This window comes from Rhineura floridana, chromosome 7, assembly GCF_030035675.1.
Source record: "Rhineura floridana isolate rRhiFlo1 chromosome 7, rRhiFlo1.hap2, whole genome shotgun sequence".
Classification (NCBI taxonomy): Eukaryota; Metazoa; Chordata; class Lepidosauria; order Squamata; family Rhineuridae; genus Rhineura; species Rhineura floridana.
In genome coordinates, this window is record NC_084486.1 from 111,952,179 (window position 1) to 111,979,339 (window position 27,161).

At 42.5% G+C, this 27,161-nt stretch overlaps 2 protein-coding genes across 3 annotated transcripts in view; one reads left to right on the forward strand and one right to left on the reverse strand.

The window, feature by feature from the left end:
* Positions 1–4,192, forward strand: part of FBXO36 (F-box protein 36) — a 71,077-nt gene extending 66,885 nt beyond the window's left edge. Inside the window, exon 4 of the mRNA XM_061636873.1 lies at positions 2,202–4,192. Coding sequence (XP_061492857.1) covers positions 2,202–2,393 — 192 coding nt within the window. The 3' untranslated portion in view covers positions 2,394–4,192. The remainder of the gene's footprint in view (positions 1–2,201) is intronic.
* Positions 4,193–5,424: 1,232 nt separating this feature from the next.
* Positions 5,425–27,161, reverse strand: part of SLC16A14 (solute carrier family 16 member 14) — a 31,954-nt gene continuing 10,217 nt past the window's right edge. For both annotated transcript variants that reach the window (XM_061636874.1, XM_061636875.1), the window contains exons 3-5: positions 23,903–24,046; positions 12,485–13,486; positions 5,425–9,145 (exon numbers count right to left, since the gene is read on the reverse strand). In XM_061636874.1, the coding sequence (XP_061492858.1) occupies positions 8,994–9,145; positions 12,485–13,486; positions 23,903–24,046 (1,298 nt within the window). In that variant the 3' untranslated portion in view covers positions 5,425–8,993. The remainder of the gene's footprint in view (positions 9,146–12,484; positions 13,487–23,902; positions 24,047–27,161) is intronic.

A 27,161-nucleotide genomic window follows, 5' to 3' on the forward strand; every position in this document is an offset into this window, starting at 1 on the left:
TCAGATGTTGTATAGTTATATTGTTAACTTGTTCTTTTCCTTTTTTGGAGCCTGCGATGAAGCAGAACTTTGAAGTTCTGATGTCATCTTTTTGAAAGGGGAGCGTGTCATGAAATCGCAACATTGGTTCACCTGGTTTAAAATGGATTGTGTAAAATGGCTCTGATGCAGAGAATTGTGGGGATTTCATCTTGGGAGGAGATGGGCCTCTGTGTGAGTGGAAAACTTTGAGTTTTGTTTCTCAGCTGCAACTAATTAGGAGGCCTGAAGAGCAGCGCCTGGTTATCTCTGTTATCTGGTGAGAGCCTGGTACTCAAGGCCATGCGGGCCTGAGAAGGTTTGAGATCAGGAAGGGAGGGGGGCCTGCCAAGGTGCGAAAAGTGAAGAAGCTTCGGGAATATTACTTCATCAGAAAGCCCCCTGATTGGCTGAATCATTATGAACTGTTGCTGGGGTTTTTTCCTTAAGTATAGGGGATGAGACCCATAGCCTTTGTTCCCCTGGATGTTTCCCTGGATTCCATCTGGAAGGGTGGTTATCCATGTGGGGTTCCACTGCCTTTTACTATCCTGATGATGTCTCTCTGAGGAGAGATGAGATTTACAACTACCTCTTCAGTAAGTAGAATAGGCCAGTTAGTTTGTTATTTTTCTATTGTGTCTGAACTCTCTTATGTTTTACCTAAACCCTTGGTTGGGTGTGGTTTTGAGGAATTGTTTTGCTGCTGTTAGTTGTGCACTTATATTTTATTAATAAAGCTACTTCTTATTACCTGGTGTGTTCATTGAGTGAGAACAATTTGGTTCTGAATCCAGCACCTTGACCACTGACCACAAACTACCAAGAGTGTGTTTTGGCTTTACCAGAGGCTTCTGGACAAGGAGTGCCTGTTTGGCTCTTGTCTTTAGGAATCCTTAGTTTACCTATATCTGGGCTCTGGGTTTCCCCTAACTCAGAGTGGAACCAGTTGAAGGGGTGGTAGCAGCCTATCTTCTACCTTGCAGGGTTGGTGTTGGTTTGCACAGCCTTGGCAAGGGGGACATTGGGTTCCAGATCAATTGCTCAGGGTGGGGAATTGGGTCCAAAGCATGTACCTGGCACCTGTAGGGTAGCACAAGGGCATGACACTGAATATATCCCAATAAAGAGGGAACTATTTTTGTGAAATCAGACGTATCTTAACCACACCATTTACAGCTTTTCAGACTCCCTTTTGCTGTTGGTGTACACTGGTGCAAGATAGAAATGCTGTTTTAAATATGTTTGCATTATCATTGACAGTGCATTAAGGTGGATTTATAATTGCATTTCAATCTTCTTGTGGTTGTTTTGACACCTATGAATCAATGCAATCTGAAACATTTTTAATATTTCTCTTACCATTTTTTGTGCACATTTGGAAAGGCCCTTTCCCCCACTTCCTGTATGGAAATAAGGGGAGTACCTTTCAACTTCAATAGATGCAGATTTTCTTCCCTTTTCTGCACTCTAGTGAAACCCACAACATCATGGTAAATACTTGACAGTTTCACCACTGGAGTTTTCCTTCATTGTGTCAACTCAGCTTTGTAGTGAATTCTTGTCAGTTTCTTCAGCACTAGGGAAAACTTTACCCCTCCACCTGTTTTTCCCTACCTCCATTGCAGATTTCTCCTGAAAGTGTCATGTTCACTAGAGAGCAGAGGAGGCAAGCAGGCAGTGAAGGAAATGGTAGTAGGGTGCAATAAAAGGATACCTGTGGAATTATATAAAAAATCTCATCATAAGGTCGTATAGACCAGAATCCAGGGGAGGGAGGTGGGGGAACCTCTTCTCCCACACTAAGTGGAGAAGTAGTGAGGTCTAAAGTGGGGAAAGCATAACTTGAATTATGGTGAGATGTATTGTGAAGTGGAGAAATAGTCACATGCAATAATTACATGTTTTAAAATGCAGAGGTATTGTAGCCTGAAAGAAACTGCAGATAGTTTAAACCAGAATAGGTAATACTATGTACTGTAATAATAATAATAAAAGATAAGAATGTAAGACACTACAATATTTAGTCATCTATTTCTTTGGAAAAGTGTATGTCATTACTGGAAATCAAATAGCCAAGAGTAATCATATTCAAATGTCTGTTTTGCTTTTCTGAGAATTTACATATAAATTTGGCTAATATTTTAAGATTTGCTAATATCTTTTGTTTCTTTTACAAATAGTTATGCAACTCTGACAAACTATGGGAAATGATTGTGCAAAATTTATCAGGTAAAATTACCCCAGAAATGAGATCACTGGCACAAGATGTGGGCTGGAAACAATTCTTCTTCACTAACAAGCTTCAACTGCAGCTCCAGCTCAGAAGAAGAAGACAGATGAAATCTGAATCATCAGAAAGCTTGTCAGATTAAAGGAGTGTTTTTCCTAGTTGGCGGTAACAATGGTGATGTATTAGTTCCATAGATGTCTTGCTTTGCTTTCTGGAAAAAAGAAATCTAGTTGCAAGATTAAAATAAGTGTGGAGCCTGCCTTGATGAACACACATTATTATGGTCTGCAAGAACAATTTTTTGTTTCATTATTCCATTTATTTTCATTGAGTAAAAACTTCATATGATTCAATTAAATTACTTTTTTATTATTCATTTACAGTAATTTGTTTTAATTACTCCCCTATGTTTTCATTGTCTTTATTTTGCTTTTTCTTAAGAACTGATTATTCTTTGTAGCCTAGATTTTATTTTTCCAGAATAGCCTAGACGTGTGTCAACCTAGGGAATTGAGGGGAGGGTGTAATATTGGTGATTCACTAGAAAAGACAATAATGCTGGGAAAAACAGGAGTAGAAAAAGAAGAAGGCCAAACAAGAGATGGGTCGATTCCATAAAGGAAGCCACAGACCTGAACTTACAAGATCTGAACAGGGTGGTTCACGACAGATGCTGTTGGAGATCGCTGATTCATAGGGTCGCCATAAGTTGTAGTCTACTTGAAGGAACATAACAACAATGATGACCCCAGTAGTGCCTGCTGTTTTCCCCCAGGAATGCCAGGAATTACACAATATCCAGGGTATTCTGGGAAAATAATAAGATCGCTGCCAGAATGCAGCCACTGAAATCAGCTGATGACTCCAGGGAAAGGTTCCTGCCCACCACCAAAAAGGAGTGATGAATGGGATAACTAAAAATAATCCTTCAGTTCAGTTTTTCATTTATTATGAAACAATTTGCACACCTCTGTTCTTTATAGCGTACTAATCAAATTCCTGTAGCCGCAACTTAATTCACAGACAAACAACTTTCTTTTGTCCATTATTTCAAATATGAAACATCTACAGATATGCAAGAACAAAACGTGTGTATATTAAACTAAAAATGAACAAGAAAATACCACACTTGGCCACCATGGGGAATTGTAATTATCAAAGTGTCAACAAATTAACCTCTTTCCCATAAGAAGCCTCCCTCAGACCTCAAGTTGAAGAATATTGGCAAGCACATCCTGTGTAGTTTGAGAGGCCTGACTAACTGCACTATAATGATTTTTTTTTAAAAAGTTGAATTCTGTGAAAATATTTCTAAAAATAAGGCCACTATATTTTTAATAATAAAATGTCTGTTTTTTAAACAAAAGTGTAGCTGGATGATCTGGAACAATGCCACTGTTCTTATTTTTACCCTAAAACAGGAAAAAACATACAATGACAAGACCAAAAACAATTTGCCTTAACTATGGCTGTAGCTTTCAAGTTATCCCTAATGTTTCAATTACCAAGGGGGCATATAGATAAATTTTCCTATTGTTACACAGGACACATAATGTTGTAACTTGGTGTTGTAAAACTTTCAAGATTAGGATGATTTTCAACTGAAAACAAATTGGTTCAGTGACTATTTTTCATCTGATACCTGCCACCCGCTCCACAGTTAATGATACAGGTCAAAATGATATATAGTAGGTGTGCTGTTGAAATGTCAACTTTTAAAAAATGTGCCACTTGAAATTTAGGCTCTACAAGTATTTCACCTCATATTTGGCAGATGAATAATTAACTCTTTTTGTAATAATGTTCAGGTTTACTTATGTCCTTCTACAATATTTACTATGGGTACACTATATGACTTGGTTTCCTTATTTTTTAGCAACAGTTGAATATTCAGTATTATTAAAAATACTTACAAAGTCTAAATCATGTCTTAAATGAGCAATAAAGGTTTTTATAAATTATTTTTAAACATGAAAATATTTTGTTGTGTTTAGTGCTGTTCTGAAACTATTAATCCTTTTTATAAACTGTGTTTTAATCTAGATTCTGCTAATATTAGAACTCTGGTTAATTAATTTATTTATTTTTACGTAAACTGAACGGTTCTTATGTAATTAAAGTACTTATATGTATGCTTAAACTTTTGGGATTGGAACCTAAAGGGTATAACTCTCCTCTAGTGCCAGCACAAGCAGCCAAACCCTGGCAAACGCCCCACGTACCTAGGAGCCAGGCTACCACATTGTCTAGTAGTTGTGCAATGACCACCACTACTACTGCAACTGGTTTGACCAGTCACAACACTTCTGAGGCAGAAGCTACAGCACCCTTTTCCTCCAAAGACGAGGGGCAAGCCTTGCTATCAACTGCTGTGACTGCTACGATTAGTTGCTGTTGCTTCTTGCATGACTAATAGATGAAGTGATTTCCATTTCTAGGTATGCCTGAGATTTACTAATGCTCAACTGTTGGTGTCATAGAGATAGAAAAAGACTAGAGTTGTACACCATTGAAATCCTCATTCAGTCATTCACACTTCTGATCTAAAGTTGAACTAGTTGTCTATTCTTGCTTCTAATGCAGATTGGGTTATCCCTATAGTAGTCCCTAGAAGGGTGATCGTGTCAGTACAGTGCTGTAGGGTTAAGGATTGTGCTTAGCCTGCAAATCATTAAAGTTCCATTAATAAAAGAGATATATGACACAGAACAGAAAACAGTTTAGTCACTATGATTAATGCTATGAACAATAATATGAACAAACAGAAAAATGAATAAATATATACATTACAATTTTGAAGAAGTAAACATCAGTATTTCATATAATCAAGATTTGTGAGAAATATCAGTAAAACCAAACATTATCAGTAAGTAGCATTGTAACAACAAAATCTCACTCATAATACGTCATTGAAGTGTTGACATTATATTCCCTTTACTGCATTTTCTTAATATCCCAGTACTGCACTTCTTTAATAAAACAAGAATTTGGTTTATAACAAAAAGTTAGTACCCTCATGAAACAAATTGCAAAAAGATAGGAGCACTCAAAATATATTAGGTGATTAGAAAGTACTAAACCAGCCTTTCCCAACCAGTGTGCCTCCAGATGTTGTTCGACCACAACTCCTATCAGCCTCAGCCAGCATTGCCAATGGCTGAGGCTGATGGGAGTTGTGGTCCAACAACATCTGGAGACACACTGGTTGGGAAAGGCTGTACTAAACACTGGGCTGCTTCGCATACTTACATGGTTGGCCGTCATCTTTGTGTGGCCCCTCTCCACCACACACCTAAAGTAACATGTAATGCTAGTTTCATGTAGAGACTCTTGCACATGTCAGCTGGCGCTGCAATTCTAACCCCTCAGTGTTGATGGCTTGGGGAGGAGGGCTTAGGATACAGAACTGTCACCTCTCTACCAGTGGAATGTGATGATAATAGGGGTGCTCTGTGCCAGTGAGGCCCAATCTACTGCTGGCAGTAGCCAGTGGAAAGCCCAAAGTAGGGCATTGTGGGACAGGGTGTCAGATCTCCCAAAGGGCCTAATCCAGGAGCTGACAGAGCTTTGGATGTTGTGGTGAATCAGGTGCTCCATTTCTCACCACCCCTCATTAGAATTGCTCTGTGGTTCATAGTCCCTTTCCTCTCTTTTTGACAGGTAAGAATTGTACAAATTAATCTCCATGTGGAGTGCCCATGCTTATACCTTACTTTAGTTTAGTGGTTCTCAAAGTGTAGTACAGACTTTCTTTGGCAGTGTGGTAGGCCTACTGAAGGGGGAGCACAATGCTCCAAGGAGGGATAGAATTCTGAAGCTAGTGGTGGCTTCTGCTCTCACCAACCAGGACCTGGGTAGATTAAATGCCCCCTTGGCAGAAGGCACTCACTGCTGCATCATCCCAATGTGATCTGGAAAGAAGGGGGTTCAATAAGCTACTATAGGAAGACATGTGTTCTGTCCCTCTTCTAATACCATTTGTGCAAGGATCTATGTATGCTTACGTATGGAACAGACTGAGTTATTGACGCTGGGGTGTGAACTCCAGAACTCCAGTAAATTTTGGAGGGGTGACTTGGTTCAAAAAGTTTGAGAAGCAGTACTTTTGATGTAGGGGGTTGCACTGCTCTGCTACCAGATTAAGAGGATCACTAACTGGGTAAATGTGTGAACCAGCCACCATCATGTTCTCAGAATTTTTTAAAATATTAAGGTCATGCACTTAAACAGTTTGTTGTATTCTCTGCACACAAAAAACAACCACATAACACAGTATGGAAAAGTCATATTCAGTTGAAGTGAATATATTCTGTCCTCTGTATATATTCAATCCAGCAGTCTATATTTTGTTCTAAGAAATTGCTTTTGACAAAATTTCTTCCAATATTGTCAAGTCCTGTCCCTGAGAAACTGGTTCCTTGAGGTTACACCATAAAATTAAAAACAGTGCAATTTTAAATGACACAAACTATAAGGCAGATTTCAGAATGTCTCTGGAAGCATTTTTTCCAGACTGGAAAACCGATTGAGAGGTTGTTACACTGCCAGGTTGCAGGAGGCAGTAAAATGAATATTAAAAATTCTTTTTAGCTGATATAGAACTGCGAGATTGTCTTTCGGTCTTTGGCAAGAATCATGGGGAGATTAGTTTTATACATGGATAAAATGTTTCTCCACAACAGTAAAAAAACAGTACACGAAGGGCTAATTTTTTCTCGGTAAAGCATAAAGCTTCAGGAGGGGGCAATCTGCAGTGGAGAAACAGCAGGGATTAGGGATGCTTAACCCTTTCCTTTCCCCTTTTTTTGCTGCAACTGGTCCCCTCACCTAGTTCCCCCCATACACATGGATTTAAAGTCATGTACTGGAAGGTAAATACATACTTAGAATCCTACAGGCAGGAAAATTGTCTTGGGGAAGGAAGTTCCAGCTATAAAGCAGTGGCCTTGGCAAGGGCTAGTCATCCACTTCTCTGCTAGAAAGTGACATGTACTAAAGCTACTTTGCCTAGAATATTTTTTTACATGTTTGTGTTTTAACATGCAGTCTGGTCCTTATTGCACTGTATTTTACAATTGGACACAAAAATTTCTACATCTAAATTATTCAACCATTAGAATCCAGTCCTGCTTTTGCTGCATAATGCAGCAGGTAACAGAATCACACAATGGAATCCCAAGAACTAGGGAAAGTGTAGACCTTAATTCCTTTGCACTGAGGTTGGGAATGGGCTTTGTCCCTTGGTTACAGAGTCTCAGGAGCTGTCTCCCATGCAGAAGTAGTGTCAGCTTGGTATATGGTGCAGGAACACTAGAGAAGAAGCTATTTCATTCTAGAGAGGAAGATGGAGATGGTGGAAGATTGTCACAATCTTTAGTGATGTATTTGTAAGAGCCATGATTGATACTCCTTAACATCTGCTTGCTGGACAATTCAGCCTTGCTTGTTTTGCATAGGATGCTGTACATAAGGGGAGGAGATTTGACATATCTTGAGAGAGGGTGTTGAGCTCTGGTCCCTATATCATGCTGGTCAACATTTGTGCTATTTTTACTGAAGCCAAGGAAGCTGATTCTGAACTGAGTTTTTAGTAACTCCTGTGAACTGAAATGAACACAGTTCGCTACTTTCTAACTATTCTATTAGCTTAACTTCTAATACAGTAGGGCCCCACTCATATGGCGGGTTATGTTCTGGACCCGCGCTGTAAAGTGAAAACCACTGAAAAGCAGAACTCATTCAATAGAATGGTGTGCAATGCCAGAAAACCGCCGTAAAAGTGGAACAAGCGCTGTATGAGTGGGGCTTTAGTCTAATTGCGTCTAATTGAGACCACTGCATTAGCGAATCGCTGTGAAGCGAAGCGCTGTAAAGTGGGGACCTACCGTACCACAGCCAGCAAAACTGGAATTGAACTCTACAGAGGAAGCCCCATTGTACCTGTGCAACGAGGGCTAAAGTTGCAGTTGAACTAGGATCTGCTGACACTGTTGTCAACTCCAGCTGACAGCTACCTTCTAGCTAAATACGTAAACTGAAGAAATTAGCAGCAGTAGATTTTAACCTTTGCTACTAATCCTTTAATCCTAAGAACCATGATGTATCTCCCCCACAAGTAACCACTTAAAGCTTTTAACTTTTTGTTGTACTTCTTTTCCATGTTGGCATTTCAAAATTATTTTAGCTAGCTTCAATAGAATAAATTGATTTGTGGTCTGCAGACAAAATCGTGTATCCCATAACAAAAAAACCCTAACTTTTTCATTATCAGGAGTCCTTAAAGGAAGAAACTGTCATATTAATTGTCACAAGTGGATGTTTGGCTGATGTTCAACAACTAATTTATTAACAGTTGGAATAATCAATAGGAATTATTCACATATGTGATTCCTAACGGGGCTCATTCTTTTCCCCCTCTTTTTCCTGTTAGTGTAAATAATAGAGTAATTACATTCCAGTCTGTTGAATTATGCTTGTGTCAAACCTCCCTGAATAACAAAAAAAGAACTAATTTTCAACTACTGATCAACTTGCACCATTATGTGGGTATTAAAGAGGTTACCTTACGTGTAGCAATAAAACTACCAGCTGAAGGTTTTTTCCATCAGTCCATTAACAGTGGCAGTGTGAACTTTCTTTCGCGTCCAAAGTTTGTGACTTTCAGTCCAGTTGGTCCCATTAGATGTACTGTTTGGTACTATTTTCAGAAAACATTCTGTTTATAAACACTAAGTACGTTCTCCTATACTTTCCCATCTTCTGTGTTTTTTGCTGGTGATGGCTTTATTTTTCCCATACAAGGCTGTATGAGTAAAGTGAGTATTCCCACCATGTAAAGCAAGCCGCATATGTAGAAAGAAAAGTCATATTTTTGTGTCAGGTCATAAATCCAGCCTGGAAAACAAGATAGGGCATGATCAATAAATCAGTGAGGAACACAGAACATTATTTGTTCTAAACATAGAATATTGTTCATTCTCTTTCTGTATGAAACCTAAAATACATGGAATATTATCTTCAGAGTACAGTAACTTTAAAAAAAATCTAAATAAGGAACCTGTAACAAGACCAACTGCTCACATTATATTAGTCTCCTGTTCCTTCAAGCAACTCTGCCATTTCTTTGTAGTTGCCTTTTTGTAGTTGCCTGGAACTGCCTCCCAGAAGACTTCTGTGATACCACTTCTCTTCCTGCTTCAAATCTCTCTTAAATCTCACCAGTTTTGTTAAGCCTTTGGACCATCTTCCTACATAAAATACCCTATTGTAACTAAGCCTAAGTACAAGTAACAGAAATATATGCATATTCCCATTTATTTGTGTCTGTTTCTTTCCCCTCTCTCTGTTGTCTGTCTGTCATCAAATTGAAGACTGTAAGCTCCTCAGGGCAGGGACCCATCTGCTTATACTTCGTAAAAAATAAGAAGATAATAATATAGACTGTCAAATAGGAAAAATATGAAAACAGTATGTCCCCTGTATGTATTTTCCAAGTTTTGTGTCCAAAAAGCATAAGTGGTGACTCTAGCCTTTCAGTATTACGAAAGTTATCTGTAACCATTTTTGTTTAAGGTGTATGTTGATTTGCTTTTGAGTGCTTAATGAGTGACTGAAGAATTGCTCTAAGAAGGTAGTTGTGCTACTTGAGATTGTTCCAACAACTACAAAAAAACAACCACATCATCATTAAGGTTCTGTTTTTCTTGATTAGCTCAGTTGAGACCAACGGAGCAGGGTTTGGTCTATAGCAACTCTAGGCTATTGTTGTGTCTAGTTTTGATTACTTTTGTGTCTCAGATAAGTTGTGAAATCTTCTTTTGTCTTTCATCCATCTTATTTTCATAGAAAAAAAATATGTAACCCATCATATAGATTTCAATTGATAGCTTGCAGTAATTGGAATCCTATTTACTCTATATTGATGCAGTCTCTAAGGATGTACCTTCGGCCTTTGCTTGTCATATTATGATGGATTCCTTTCAACCTGTTCAACCTGGAGATATAGATAAACTTCTTGGAGGGATGAGACCTACCACCTGCCCTCTTGATCCTTGTCCCTCTTGGCTTATAAAACAGGCCAGGGGGGGCCTGGTCATGTGGGTTTGTGGGTTGGTTAATGCTTCTCTCCAACAAGGGCTTCTTCCGGCATGCCTGAAAGAGGTGATTGTAAGACCATTGCTGAAAAAACCTACCTTAGACCATTGTGTTTAGGTAATTATCGACCAGTCTCCAACCTGCCTTTTCTAAGTAAAATCATGGAGCGCGTGGTGACTACTCAACTTCAACGTTTCCTAGATGAAACGGATTATCTTGATCCTCTCCAATCCGGCTTCAGACCTGGCCATGGGACCGAAACGGCTTTGGTTGCCTTGGTAGATGACCTCCGCAGGGAACTTGACAGGGGGAGTGTGTCCCTGTTGGTTCTTCCGGATCTCTCAGCAGCTTTTGACACTATTGATCATGGTATCCTTCTGGACCGGCTTTCCAGGATGGGGCTAGGGGGGACTGTGTTGAGCTGGCTTCGTTCCTTCTTGGAGGGCCAGATGCAGAAGGTAATACTCGGAGACTCCCGCTCAGCCCCTTGGCCTTTAACCTGTGGGGTTCCTCAGGGTTCGGTCCTGTCTCCTTTGTTATTTAATATCTATATGCAGCCTCTGGGTGAGATCATTCGGAGGTTTGGAGTCCGATATCATCAATATGCAGATGACACCCAGCTTTATTTCTCCTTCCCTCCTGACGCCAAAGATGCCGTCCGACCCCTGAACCAGTGCCTGTCCTCAGTGATGGATTGGATGAAGGTCAATAGGTTGAAATTAAATCCAGACAAGACAGAAGTGCTTTTCGTCAGTCGTGGGACAAACCTGGAAATAGGGAATCTACCTGTGTTGGACGGGGTTACACTCCCCCTGAAGACTCAGGTTCGCAGTTTGGGTGTGCTTCTGGACTCGGCTTTGAATCTGGATGCTCAGGTTTCGGCCGTGTCCAGGAGCGCCTTTGCCCAATTAAGACTGGTTCGCCAACTGCGCCCGTTTCTAGAGACGTCTGATCTGACGAAGGTAACACATGCCTTAGTTACATCCCGGTTGGACTACTGCAACGCACTACGTGGGGCTGCCCTTGAAGACAGTTCGGAAGCTTAAATTGGTTCAACGTGCAGCAGCGAGAATGCTGACGGGGGCTGGCCCTCGAACCCATACAACCCCCTTGTTACAACAGCTCCACTGGCTGCCAGTTAGCTTCCAATCTCAATTCAAGGTGCTGGTCTTAACCTTTAAAGCCCTATATGGTTTGGGCCCTGTTTATTTGTCCGATCAGATGTCATTTTATGAACCCTCCCACCCCCTGAGATCTTCTGATGAGTCCCTTCTTGTGATTCCCTCAGTTTCACAAGTCCATCTTTCGGGAACTAGAGATAGAGCGTTCTCTGTCATCGCCCCTACACTTTGGAACTCATTACCAGTTGAGGTGCGATTGACTTCTTCGCTTTTGGCATTCCGTCGCCAGGTTAAGACATTCCTATTCCGGGTGGTGTTCAACTTAAATAAGGAATAGGAATAAGAATAGGAAAATTTTTAAGGAGAAATGGTGTTTAACTTAAATGAGGAATGGTAATGTTCTAATTTTAATAGATTATGATAACATGTATATGTTACTATGTAGTTTTAGTATATTTATTTTTTTGTAAGTGATTATAGTTTATTATGTATATTGTATTTATGTTTTTATATTGAAATTGTTCGCCACTTTGAGTTTCTGGAAAGATAAAGCGGGTTAGAAATGTTTTAAATAAATAAATAAATAAATATAGGTCATATCAGCAGAGATTGCCCCCAAGAGAAAATTCCTGCAATAAAGCAAAAGGACTGTCAGAATCAGCTAATATAGGCTCAGTAGTAGTAACTGGTAGCCAATGAGATTAGACAGGCTTAATTAGCTCTGTGAGGAAGCTGATACTGCTGAAGTTCTCTCTGCAATTTTCTCCTGTGAGTGCTGTGGTATCTTTTCAAACAACTTCTACCACACTAGGAGCTCCTTTCCTTTAAATTCAAGATTGTGCTAAGGAAAGAAGAGAATAAGCATAGGCATATCTGTTGACTAGGAATGTGACCCATATAATGAAATTGGTGGAGAGGATGAGGATGAGAAATGTATATGCAATTATTCACTATGAACTCTAGAGGCTACATGGCATGTGTTGGCTATAAAGTCAGATCAACAAAACACTACATTTACCTGCAAATGGTGGTCCCAGGAGCGCTGAAATCCCATTCGCACAAATGATGATTCCATAGGCATTTGCAAGGTGCTTAATCCCAACTAAATCTTCAGTTACTACAGGCATAAGTGAAAAATATCCACTGGAAAATCCTATTAGGGCACAGGCCACTGCTAGCCCAGCATATGTGTGCATTAGTGGCAAAATAAGAATGCAGGAGACAAGAGTAAAGTTGGCTGCCATGAAGACATTCCAAGCACTGATGCAGGGTGAATCAGAAATAATGCCAAGGATAACCTTACCAAAAATGTGGACAATGGCAATAATAGAGGTCAAAGGGAAGATATCATTCTGTATAGATAGGTTATATTGTTTCACTATTTCTGGAAGATGAATAAAAGGGATGACAAAGGTGCTGTATGCAAACAAGGCCCAAAACACAAAGGCTGCAAACTTTCTGTTGGTGAAGAGGGATGCAGTGCCGAAGTAACTAGAATACCAGGCTCCAAAGCCTTTCCGGATTGTAACAGTCAGTTGGCTCACTGTCTTTAGCATGCAAAGAGCATAGATATTTTTGTCATATCTGGCTACATCTTTGTTTTCCAAGGCTGGAAAAGTGTTACACTTTTCATCCTTATCTTGCTCTTCTTTTGCTTCTTTTTCTTCTTCCCATAGGATGCCATTAGATGTCAGTGTTTCTGCAGAGCAGGAGAGAGTTTCTGCCTGACTCTTGCTTTGGCTGTTGTTTCTCTCTCCACTTTTTTCAGCAGCCTCCTTCTTGTAATAAATTGGTCTCATGAGTGCTCCGCAAATGCACAGGTTCAGACAGACTGCACCCTGGATGAACATTGCATTCCTCCAGCCAAACTCCAAACAAAGATATTTCAGTAAAACCGTCATCAGGAAAGCACCAAACCCGGTCCCAGTTGTGCTGAGTCCCTGGGCAAGTGCTCTTCTCTTCTGAAAGTATTCTCCTACCATGACCACAGCAGGCAGGTACACCATGCCACTCCCAATACCTGAAAAAGAAAGATCCTTAAATTAGCTGGGAAATCTTCACTGTAGTCTTACATTCACATGCAGGCGAACTGACATCAGGCCCAAATGTTATAATTGAGCATGGTGTCACCTAAGGGTTAAAGAGAGGCTTCCACTAGCATGCTGGGAAATTGTACCAATTTGTGATTGCATGCTTCTTTAGGAATCAGAAATGGATATACGTTGTGGCAGCATTTTGTAAAACTTTTTAAGTGTTGTAGAAATGGGTAAAGACCAGGAACAGCATGTCACCCTGAACTCATTTTGCACACCACAAAGTCAAGCATTCTGGAGTAAATCTATATGTCACCAACTTCTAGGCAGCAATATATTAAGTTATTAACTGTGGGACTGCGGCTAACATGCATTCTTGCAGGCAGACCTGCCTCACTTACCCTACACAAGATGTTCTTGTAGTAGGGTATAGCTACATCAGTATGCCCCATTCTGGACACCATGGCACCTATGCCTCTTTTTACAATCGGCAGTGGAGAAGAGCTTTCAGAAATCACAAACAGATGTGAATATACTGCACAAGACACTCTGGGCTCACTTTGCCATATCTGGATATCCTGCTTTTCGTTGAACTATTTATTCAGTGGTTATCAGTTTGTCAGGGCTGGTTGGGGACCCTTTCAGATGCCCCAAATTCAACTCACAACAGACCCATCTTTAGGGGAAGGGGTAGACAACAGCTGCATTTCATTAGGGGTATCTGTTGGAGGCTGCATACTAGGTGGAGCCAAAACTAATGCTGGGCAAAACCAGAGACAAAACTGTTCTGGATTAACTAACCCAAAATAAAGACCGCCCTGCTTTAATTTTCATCATAGGTATCTCAGATTAGACTATTAGAAGTTTACCCCACTGGGATTGATGAGTAATGGTTGTGCACCAACTTGATATTTTATACAAATCAGTGGTATATATTTTTATCAACAAATAAATACACAGAGGATTTATACTTTATTGTAGTACAACTTACAAACACAACTATTATCCTGGAATGCAAGTAAAAAAAATCCTTTCTGACTTTAGCATGCTATACACACATGCATATATTATGCACACTAGGGATGTGCTAGAATTCTGCCCAATTTGGATTTGGTACCAAATTTTCCATTAATTTGCTTATTCTCTATCATCGCACATCAGATTTTTATGTAGTGCTTTCCCTTTAAAATTGATATTTCCTTTAAAATATCTATATGAATATCAATATTTTTTTGTGAGAGGAAAATGGATCAGTAAGACCAGCAGCTAATGGACAAAGAATGAACATGAATTGATATTGGCCTGTTGGTCACAAAGGAAGATACATCAAAGTTTAAATCAGCCCACTGAGGATCAGCTTTGTGACAAGCTGTCATAATGCATATTCCAGAGTGGATACAGTAGTAGTGTAAGCACTAAGACTTGTAGGATCAAGCCCTATATATAGCCAGCATATGGTCTATGGGCCATTCTCTGTGACTTCCCATGCCATCTGGGTTTCATAAATGAATTGGCGGCTGACTCATCTCCATCACCAGAAAGATTATGCATAGTATTATTCTCAAGTTCAAATCATATCAATCTCCAAAGCCAGAATGACTGAACCCAAGACCAAAGACTAATTACAGAAATGGCAGTACGTATGTATGTTGGAGCATATCTAGCATCGATGCTGTAGGTAAAAGCCACAGATTCATTAGACGTGTAGTCTGCCCTAAAGATGGAAGCTACTTCACATGTAGGATCAGTAAATAGGAATGGAGTTTGGGGCTTTTGCCCCATCCATATTCATTAAGGAATTATTTACAGTAAGTATTTAAAATTGTTCTTTTTCTGAGATAAGAGCTGGAACTTATCTCAGTTCTGTTTTCATTTATGCTCAAACAGTTCTTTGTAAGTTAGTTGATTTAAGTGGGTGTCACAGAAAATACAATCTGGTCTTATGTCAACACTGTAGCATCGTCTGTGAGAAGAAGAAAATATTTGCAGACTAATGGACTGCATATTTTCTGCCTGATAATGCTTTTACTATCTTTAAGCACCTAATGTGCTTATTTTAGCTGTTTTCAGAAAGCTTTCCCCTAAGGTTCCCACCCCTCCGCCAGCTTCTCATGTCAAAATGAAAATTATTGTAGAAAACAAAGATTTCTCATCTTATTCTAATGGGGGCTATGGCTGCTATAGCCTTAGAAAAGAGAGGAGACTAGAATTTATTCTGCTATACAGGGTAACCCTACCAGGAGATGGAAGACTACCTCAGCATTTGTTGTCATTAAGCAGAGTCATAACATTTGATTTCACTAATATATATATATTTTTACTGCAGAGAGTGGCAGTTGGATTTTCCACTTCAGATACTAAAATATCTTGTGATAATTAACCCTCTTTATGCCACAAATCAGTTTTCTCTTCTAGAAACAGCAAACTTTACTGTTCCCTTTTTGCCCTTCTGTTTATACTCACACTCCTGGAAGGGCAGCTAAGAGCAAAAGTCTGCCTGCACACGTCTGTAAAAGGATAGCAGGTGATAGCTGCTGCTGATGACAACAACTTCTAGGTAGCAATGTCCCATAATCTACATGCTGTGGCATGTTGCAGACATCTAAAATTTTATCTCTTTTAATGTAGGCTAGTTCCAAGCCCTATCCAAAACTTGAATTATTTAATTTAATACAAAACTTTGTCAAATGCTTCACTTAATTTTGCATTAAAGCTTCAATCCTGAGGACACTTGCCTAAAAAGAGCCCTGTTGGATCAGGCAAAGGCCTATCTAGATCAGACCAAACTCTTGTCTACTCCAGCACCCTGTTTCCCACAGTGGCCAACCAGATGGCTCTGGGAAGCTCACAAGCAGGACATGAGGGCTATAGCCCTCTCCCACAGTTTCCCTCCAGAAACTGGCATTCTGATCATAGTAGTATAAAGTCTTCATGACTAGTAGCCATTCATAGCCTTATCCTCCATCATACCATTATCCTCCATTATCTTATCTAAGCCATCTAATTTGGAGGTCTTTACCACATGTTGTGGAAGCAAATTGCATTGTTTAACCATGTAAAAAAATGTTTAGTTTGACATGAACCTTCCTCCATCCAACTTCATTGGATGAATACCAGCCTCTAGTATTATCAAAGAGGAAGAAAAACCTCTTTGTCTACTTTCTGCATACCATACATAACTGTATAAACTTCTACCATGTCACCTATTACTCAGTTTTCTTCAAAACTCAAAAGCCCCCAAAGTTGGAACCTTTCTTTGTACGCGGGTTGCGGCCTATTGCTGAAATAAAACACAAACACCATCCATTGGGTTAAATCATGGGCCACTTTATTAAACTGAATCAATTAGAATAATGAACCTGCAGAGGGGAAATCAAGTGCGGGAGCATTCTGATGATCCAGGCAAAGCCTGCTTGCAGCCATAGGGCGACCAAACCTTGCCTGAGCCCGGGGCTGCCCTGTGCCAGACCCCGGTTCAGGCCACACCCTGAAGATGTGTAGGGGGTCCAACCCGCATCACCGCCCCCCGGAGCCCTGAAACTCCGAGCGGATGAGGCACGTTTGCCCCAAAGGCGGTCCGTATTCTGCCCCCGGGCCGTATAGCCCTGAGCTGCAGGCCTCCGGACCGCCTATCACCCCCAAAGGTGCCTAAAGGTGTCACCTAGCTGCCCTTTCCCTATTAACCTTTTCCCGCACTTCTTTGCCACAAAAGGGGGACAAGCCTCTGCTTAGTCTCCCTTTACCCCACACCCAATAAGAATTTCGTGCAGACCCCTCTGCAGGTCCATCAGGAAGATGCCAACATTGCCTCACCAACTGCATGTCCGCACATGCCTGCCACTGAGGGCCTTGCCCTCCATGTCTGACCACAGCAGATGACCTGAGGCTACCGTGGCCTCAACTGCATGTCCTCACATGCCTGCCACTGAGGGCCTTGCCCTCCCTGTCTGACCACAGCAGACAACCAGAGGCTATCGTGGCCGCAACTGCATGTCCTCACATGCCTGCCACTGAGGGCCTTGCCCTCCATGTCCAACCACAGCAGACGACCAGAAGCTATCGTGGCCTCAACTGCATGTCCTCACATGCCTACCACTGAGGGCCTTGCCCTTCAGTAACCAAGGTCATTCCCACCCAGGGGAATGACCACCACCTGCAGAACCTTCCACCCTGAACCCTGCTGGAACAACATGGGTAGGAGACCATCCCAGCGCATACTCTGTCGACCCAGCCACCAAACCGTGGCCCACCATCAGAGGCCCAGCTGTGAACCAATGTGCGTTTGCGGCCCCAAGGCCAGCCTATAAGATCATGCCATGGCTGCAGAGTAGGTTGCGCATCTGCTCCATCCCCATCCAGCAACCTGCCAAAAACGGAAACAATCGTGAACAGTTGGGTCCCGGACCTTCAGACTTGCCCCAGGGGTGAATGTATTCATGCGCCCCCTACTTCCACCTCCCGACGGCCTGCACCTGCATATACAAAACCAAATAGACCGTCCCAGGTAGGCAATCCCACTGCCGGGTAGGGAACCCCAATTCCGGAGAAGCATGTCCCCCAAAACCCACATGGGTCTGCTCCCAGGCACTGCGACACTAGACCGAAACTTTATGAGGGAAGATCCCTCCCCCTGAATATCAGGCACTAGGCCTGTAGCTTCAGGCCAAAAACACTATGACGCCCTCATGGGGAAGTGTCCAGTCCTGGGGCAGGATAAAATAATGGAGTGACTCTTGTACCCCTGGTCTGCCTGGAAACAAACTTCGGACCACAAGATGGCTCGCAGGGATGTCTGACCTGGACCCAAACACCCCCGCCCCCCATCCGGAAGGCTCCAAAATTAAGTGCGAGGGCCGCTGCATGCAACTGCTGAGCTTTGAAGCATGATGGTCACAGGGCACCTCCCTGATCTACAATCCCTGGCGGGTCAGGTGAACACGGATGATGAGGATAAGGGCTATGGGGGTGTGCATGGGCCAGCCGGCCAGCACATGACATATCCCAAGCCGTCTGAATGGTCCCAAAGGCCCCCTGCCAGCCTCCCTAGTGACACACTGACAGACAAGCTTTACTCCTACCATCCGTGATGAATTCCAGGACGTGATTCATAGGAATAGGCCACACTTTGCATAGCCCCTGCCAGCCCCTAACTCCCAGGAATCCCCTCCTGCCCTCTGATAGCTGGTGAGCATGCTGGGGCAGCAGATAGGCATATGGCCATCTCTGACTCCCCTCCCCCATCTCCCAGTATGTGGTATGGGACTAGCAGAGTCGGTCCTTCCTCTAACTGAAACACCATTGACGCACTGCAGGAAAGGAGGGGGCCACACCGCAGGTTGGCGCATAAGGCAGCCAAAACCCTGAACCTGTGGTAAGGCTGTGAAATCCCTGTTATGGTACCATAAACCCCACCGCAGAAGGCCCCCAATACCTGAAGGGCAGAAAGCAAACACTTTCCCAGCCCCTGAAAACTCCAGGATCTTGATCTGCAACTGTTCAAGCTTTTCCCAGGCAGCCTGCAGCCCTGGGTCCAAAACTCAATTTTAATACCCTGGAAGGTGAACACTGGGGGAGGATCCTCCATTTTCCCAGCTGCCAAAAGAACCCCCCAGTTCATAGCTACGCTATAAACTGTGCCATCAAGCGCTAACATGCACCCAAAGTCTGCCCTACCCGACAACTGTAAATCATGAAAATAGTGCCCCACCACTTCTGAGGCCTCTCATCTCCTGGCTGTCCCTTCCAAGAAGGGGCTGAAGTGCTCCATGCCAGAATACAGCAGCCCATAGGTAATGCTCTGCTGCATAGTTGACTTAAAAGGCAAAACTCAGCAGCTCAAAATCCACCGTGTGTAACAGCTGGCAATGCCGGCAGATTAGCTGCCACACTTGCCCATAAGGCCTCTCTGCCACAGGTGCGCACTATATTGAATGAAGTGTAGTGCACTGTGCATAGCCTATCTGGTATGAAGCCATCACTGACTGACCCCACTTGTATGACGGATGGTGAATCAGGTAGACTTCGCCCACTGCCACTTTGGGCACTATATGGGGGGGCATTGTGAGAGCAGAGGTAGGGGATGATGGGAAGGGGCCAATAACCCTGCCCAACTGTATGTCTTTATCAATTCTCCTCTGGACCAGTGCGTCCATACCTAAGACTGATTTAAGTTTGCTGGCCATAAGGGCAAGCCGGGGGCCACCGTATAGGATCCGGAAAAACCACATAATAAAGAAAAACCTGCCTAATAAAACGAGTCTCCCCATAACTGGGCAGTCTGCAAGCAAGGTCCATAGCACCTCGAGCTTAGCTGGGAAGGGACACTTTTCTTGAGCAGCCTCTGCTGGGGGCTGCTTCCCACTCCTTTGAGGGGCCCTGGCCCCACATATCCTTCTAGCCTGTTGTTGTGCCTTTAATTGCAGGTTCGTATTCAGCAGTTATTAGATGGCATGGAGTTGAGCAATGTCATCTTCTAATGTCTGCAGATCAAATTACTCTTAAAAGCACAGGACTAGTGGCCTGTAAAAAAGGTGGCCACCTTATCCACAGACCAGTTTGTAAACTAGCTAAAGAGAAGATGCAAGCAAATGTGCAGCCTGCACATGATTGCTGAAAAGAATTCCATTATGTTTAAATAATTTACTCAGAAAAATATGAATTGGACCAATTCTATGCATACTTACTTATGAGAAAATCCCCCTGAGTATATCGTTACCTCTTCCATGTGCACACATACAGCAGAATCCTATGTATGGTTACTCAGAATATTGCAGATTAAATGGGTTTTAGGACTGAGGTGTATGGGACTTAACTGATGGAAAGGTTTGTATATTTTTACTTGGGTTTTGAAGAACGTATTTGGGGAGGAGAAGCTTAACAGTGAAAAAGAGGGGATGAGTTCCCTTTGCATTTTTGGAGTTGAGGTAGTTTTGGAGGTGAGGTTGCAGCACTAACTGGGATCCTTACTGGCTCCTGCAGCCTCCTTTCTATCTCCGGCTGCCACCCGCCCTCCTCAAAAAGCCTCTGCTCTTTGTAATTACATAGCATTGCTCCCATCCAAATGGCCGCTACGTTATGACAGAGCATCTTTAGGGTATTCTGTACAAACAAGTAGCGGCCACGGGCAGCAGGAGGGTGCAGGAGTGCAGGCAAATTTTGCCCCTCTCTGAACTTTCCTGGTTTGCAAAAACAGTGTGGAAGAGGAATGGCCTTCTCAATACATCCCTTAATAAAAGCATCCCCACAGATGGCTGTCCGATAGCCCATTACCTCTCTGGGTGATTGGTAAATGAAAAGTAACATATAATTTAAACTAAAAATACACTTCAGTATCAAGAAAAGGAGTCTATTCCTATTTCACTTTCTGTAATGGGAAAGGGGACCCCAATAGAAGTATCTCCTGGCCCTAACTGGAGGCACTGAGGGCTGAACCTGGGAACCCTCTGCATGCAAAGCAAGTGATCTGTTACTGAGCTTCAATCCTCCATCTCCAGGGTCCGAGATCCCTGTAAATGGTAAAATAATCCTAGCAATAACAGCACATGAAGTGCATTGGCTCTGTTCCACTGTTGAGGCATCTGCAAGCAGGTACAAGGTACATCCTTGTACAGGTACATCCTTGAGACATACACATGGGACATTTAGGTAGGATAAAATTCCCCTTCGTGTAGCTGCCCCACTCAGTGCACCAAACACACACACACCACCCGGCTGTACCTGCGCTCCTACGGCCCAGGCTTTACCTGCGTTGCTACCATGCAGGCTTTACCCATGCAGCTACTGCCCAGGCTTTACCTGTGCTGCTACCGCCCAGGCTTTACCTGCGCTGCTACCGCCCAGGCTTTACCTGTGCAGCTACCGCCCAGGCTTTACCTGCGCTACTACCGCCCAGGCTTTACCTGCGCTGCTACCGCCCAGGCTTTACCTGCGCTGCTACCGCCCAGGCTTTACCTATGTTACCACCACCCCAGCTTTACCTATGCTACTATTCTGCTAAAGTCGGCGGTGGGGGCCTGAGGCCAGCTTGACCGTCCCTTAGCACTAGCCTCCCCCCCCAGCAAGAGCTCACAAAAACAAATTTAAATGTCCTGGCCTGAATGCCTGCTGTGCCACTCCCAGGGTCGCTGCCGTGCCTCGCCGGCGCGCCTCGCTGCTGCACGCAAAGGCCTGGCCTAAGGAAAGGCCAGGGAAAGCTCCATGTGTACTGAAGGCGCCACGCATGCTCTCCGAAGGCATCGCCGCTGCCGCTGCTGCTGCCGCCGCCGCCATTAGACCTCCCGCGGTCAGAAGGCCTCACCACCGCCGTTGTGAGGCCTCAAGGCTGCCAAGCCGAGAGCCTCGCAGCAGTTGCCGGTGCTGGAAGGCCTCACAGTGCTGCAGCCTTGCCGCACCAAAAAGCCTCGCCGCCGCCAAAATTCAAAGGAGGGCGGGAGGCTGGTGGAGTGGCCTTAAATGGCCTTCAGCCACCCCGCCTCCTTTCTGCGTGTCACGCCGGTGCTGTGTGCACACACACACCCCCTTGATGGTGGCCTGAGCTTCGGCTGTGGCCGCAAACTCGCCCCTTTGCCCGACAAGTACCGGGCACGGAACGGGATTGTTCTAGGGCACTGATTAATTGGATTGCCTTTTTCTGCACCTTCTTCAGTTCTAAAAGATCTTTTTTGAGATGCAGTGACCAGAATTGTACACAGTATTCCATCTCTGGTAGCTGACTAGGGCTTAAGCCCCATAGATTTAAATGGACTTACTTGTGAGTAAAGTTGCTTAGGACTGCACAACACTTAAGTTTATTTAGCTATGGCACACACTCAAATACATTGTTGCATGCAACGTTGCCTGAATAACTGCCAAGTTTTATACAACTGGGTTTATCACTACTTGAAACTCTTGAATTGGGCCTAGACACTCTGTTTAATCAGCTGTCATGCCTCCTTCAGGGCAAAGGTTGCTTGTTATTTAAAAAAAGATTATCAATACTGAACATAAATTAATTTTAAGAAAGAGCAAATCAAATATGATTAACATATAGTGTCCTGAATCAACCCCAGTGAATACCGCTCACAAGGATCAGCAGTGTGAAACTGGAAGAAGTTATCCTGAAATGGCAGACTACCCTAGGTGACCCAAATGTCTATTTAGATTCTTTACACCTATGCACTAAACTTTGTACATTCATTAAAATGCCTCCTTAAAGGAATACCAAACATTTTGTTTCACAGCCCTGTTTTCTTGAAACCATATAAGTGACTGATACACACTAAATAACTGGTATATATTTCTACTGCAGTAAAGGGATTTTGTTAAACATTGGCCACATTCACACACCATGGTACTTACTGTGTACGAGTAAATCATACTCACTTTGCTCCTAGTGTGCAGAGGAAACAAACCATGATCCTTGTCTTAGCATTCTGTCCAAACCAGGGATTGTGGCTTGTTTCACTCAATCGAACCACAATTGATGAGCGAAGAACAAACCTCAGTTTATCATTTGGAGTTAAACAAACCAGGTTCCCTGGTTCAGACACAAGGTAAAGCCAGGGATCGTAGTCTGCTTCCCCTGTGCACTAGCAGAATGGAGTGAGGAGGAACAAAGTGGGTGGGACTCACACGTTAATGATAACAGATGGTCTATAGCTTACTGTGATATACAAATACTGTAATTCAGTCTTGCTGGTACTATTTAACTATTAATTTTAATGCTCTTTTGGTTGCATTTTTGAAAAAGGATCTTGGGGGAGGAAAGCATGCTTGCATCACAACCTTCAGATTACCAGTGGACAATCAGTTTGGAAGGACAAAGGGTAATTCTGGAATACTAAAGCAAGTCAAAGAGCTATGGGTAAACTGTGTGTTTTATTGTTGTGTGTCACTGCATCTTTTGCTTTCAACTATTCTGTAAACTACCCTGGGAGGAGGTACAAAAATAAGTAAATGAATTTGTAAATTCACAAGAAGATTAAGTTTACTATTCTGCAAGTATAACTTAGGCATTTGCTTCATTGCTAAAAGATATACACATTAAAATGTTTAGATAGCTGTGGCTTTCCACCTAATCTGAGAACACCACACATCACCTGAATCAGACAATTGTGCAGGTGATCTGAAATGCTTACATACATCCTGCATGCATGACCATCACTGCTGACTTCAGTAGGGGATGCATCTCCTCATGTATACTGTTTTGTATACACAAAATTGTCCCCTCCATTGAAATGAATGAAGAAACCATTATAGGCTGGGTAATTTTGGATTTGTGGTGGAGTCTCTGTGATCACAAGGAATTGTACAGCACAATGATTCTCTCTTCCTAGTCTCAGGCTTGCCCATTTTAGCATTTTGTGTTCTTAAGAATAAGTTACAATAATATCCAAATGTATATTCAAAAACTAAAACATGCTTACCCGCTGTAACCCCAAATGTAATAAATAGGTAATGCACATTTGAGGCATAGGAACTCAATATCCATCCTAGGCCATTCAAGATTCCTCCAGTTATTGCTGTCTTCCGGCAACCACAGGTGTTAATGAACAAACCAATAAAAGGACCTATGACAAAACATGAAGAATAAATTGTTTTCCTAAAGTTTTGTTTATTCTCTTCTTAAAAATATAATAATATCTGAAACCACTTGATTATCTTTTGCAAGAAGTTCAGCAAATATTAGGCCACCTGTTCAAAATCATTAAATCATTAAATGCTAGAGATCTGTGCCCAAAGATCCAGCCAATTATTTCTAGTCAATATATGAAATTCAGATAGCAGGCAGGAATTACAGAAAAAAGGAAACAGGCAAACAGTTTCAAATGGTAAAAGAGGCTGTTACTAAATGTTTTGATCCCCAATATAAAACTCTGCAGGATCTGATTTTGGAGATCTCCACTTGTTCTGGAATGGTTTGTGGTGATATGAACATTTTAACCTTGAATCATGTGGTACATTGTTTCCAACTGGACTGCTTGAGTTACAACAGCATTCTCCATTTTTTGCGACACACTGTTCAGATTCATATTAAATATTCTACCTATGCCATGTTACTTAAGTCCAGCTGCTAGTGCAGAATATGAGCCTTTTGTCATGTGTCCTGTGCAATGCTTGACAATACTGCCCATAAACGTGGTTCTTGGCTTTTACAGACTTCATTATGGACTCAACTCCAGCCTCTCAAGGGCATGGTCCCCTCTTAAACATTCTCACAATCTATATTTGCATTGGTATTTATAGGGGCTTGCATTCTGCACTGGCAACTGAACTTAAGTAACATGCAATAGGTAGAATCCTCTTTTGGTAAACAGGGTGAGGGGTAGGATTTTTCCAGGTGGCCCTCATTTTTTTGATCTACATAAGTTGGACATACACTAGGAGTCCCAACAGGACTCTTCAGAAGGGAAACTATCAACTACACATTGTAAGGAAACTTGGAATACCTGCCTTCTCTGGCTGGCCTACTGGAACTTCAGGCTTCCATGACTGATACAAGGCTGACCTAACTAAGATTTAGGGAAGAAGTGGCTGAGGCTGGATGTCTTTGATTTCTCTTTCATCCTAACAGAAGTCTGAGGCCAGTAATCTGTCCCAATTCTGGGTGCTGGTGGAGTCTTGTGTGTGCACATGGAGACACACTTAGAGGGAAGAAAAGGTGAGTTGTATTCAGTCCCCCAAGCAAGGAAATGGGCACAGATGTTCTGAAAACTGTACAAGTCTCCAAATTTACTACCTGTAACCAAAAGAGCAGCCCCAAGTTGCCCAACTGCAACCACATTGGCTACGGTTACTGTGTCTATTGCAATAGTTTAGACAGCAGTCATATGAATGCCATGGACACCAATTGGCTAGTACTTATAACATCATGGCTTGCAGTGGAATATTTGACAAAGTGGAGATGAACAGTGTAGCACAAAAATAGGGGGCACTCATGAAGCCCATAAGGTACGATAACACAACAAGGGTAGCAAAGTAGCAAATCCTAGAAAGTCCATTCCAGCAGTGATGTTCTGGGAACCTTTTGTTCTCCATTTTTCCAGCTCAGTTACTTTTCCCATGAAGGAATGCACACCTCTCCCTTTGGAAAAAATAAATATAAAATCTATCTCCTCATAGCAAGGCTATTTCCTGCTACGTGTTATATGCTGATGGGCTATCATATCATTAGTGTTGCTTGGGATTAACACTGGTATACTTCTAAAAATAATTTTTCCCCTCTGGTGTCTGGCGAGGCCCCCAAAGAGCTTTAGAGAAAGAGAAAGGCATATAGTTCTTGCCGTATTGACCTGAGAACTTTCTTTCCTCTTGGCTTACTTTCTTTGGCAATCATTAATGAAGCAAAAATGCTGAGAACACCATACAATCTGCAGAGTATTTGCACTATTTTTTTTCTCAGACTATGGAAAAAGTACAGTATTCAATGTGCTGGCCCTACCATTAGGCAGATGTTCTGGGGTGTCTTAAAGGGACAGCACATGTACAGGGCTTCTTGCTTCCGAGGCCTGCCACATTCATTTTGATGGAGGAACCATAACCACATACACATTCCTTTCCATGTGTGGATCTGTTTCCTTCATTGTAATGAATGTGTAGCCATTAATTTGTTTATTTTTCATTTAATGATATTTTATTTATTTTTAAAATACAGCATAATATAATAAAAGCCTTTAAGTGATTTACAATAAAAATGCAGTAATAAGAATAAAAATACAAACGACATTCACATAAAGTTGCTTTAAAAGCTAGATAAAAATCTGTGTATCAGAAACAAAATGGAGCAGTGTTCAAAACAAAAATGAAAAATTTAAGAGTCAGGAAAGCTTGGATAAACATGTAAGTTTTTAAAGAGGCATTTAAAGTTCATTATTGTCTGCATCTCACAAATTACCTGAGGGAGGGCGTTCCAGAGAAGGCCTGCTTCCGTGTTGTCACCAAGTGACCAGCAGGGTCTCCTCAGAAGATCTTATAAAAATTGGTTTGTTTTGTACTGGGAGAGGCAGTCTGGAAGGTGTCCTGGTCCAAAGTTATTAGGGCTTTAAATGTCAACAACAAAATCTTGAACATGACTCAGTAGCTAATTGGCAGCCAGTGCAGATCTTTCAATACTGGTGTAATATGTGTAAAGCTAGTTGTCCCACTGAGTAGCCTAGCAGATATGTTCTGTACGAGCTGAGGGAGGGGTTGAGCAGCGAGGAGAGCTCACAGCACACCCAGACCCCTGCCACTGTCAATTCAACTCCCCTGGATCCTGGCTCCCCTGCTAGAGCACAACCTGAACTGTCAGAGACTGCCTTGTCAGAGACTGCTCCATTAGACACACAACTCTTGCCCGCACCAGAGGTGCTGCCTTGTCAACCTGACATTCCCCAGCCAAGTGCCCCACAGCTTCCCATGCTCGAGCAGCCAGATAGCCCCCACCAGTCGAAGAGGGAAGCTGAGATCAAGCCCCCATCACCCCGCGCTCAGATGCTTCAGAGGTGCAAAGTTCAATGGATGCAGTTGAGTAGGAGTTGTGGTTTAGTTGCGAAAGCCAAGCCTACTTAAGTGGACTCAGGGGAGGAGTTAGTTGCTGAATCAACATCTGTGAGCTGCAAAGACATGCTTAGTCAGTGCTAGTTCAGGGTAAAAGTTCCTAGAAAGCATAGAGAGGTTAATGAGCTGTAAAGCTTTTGATGCATC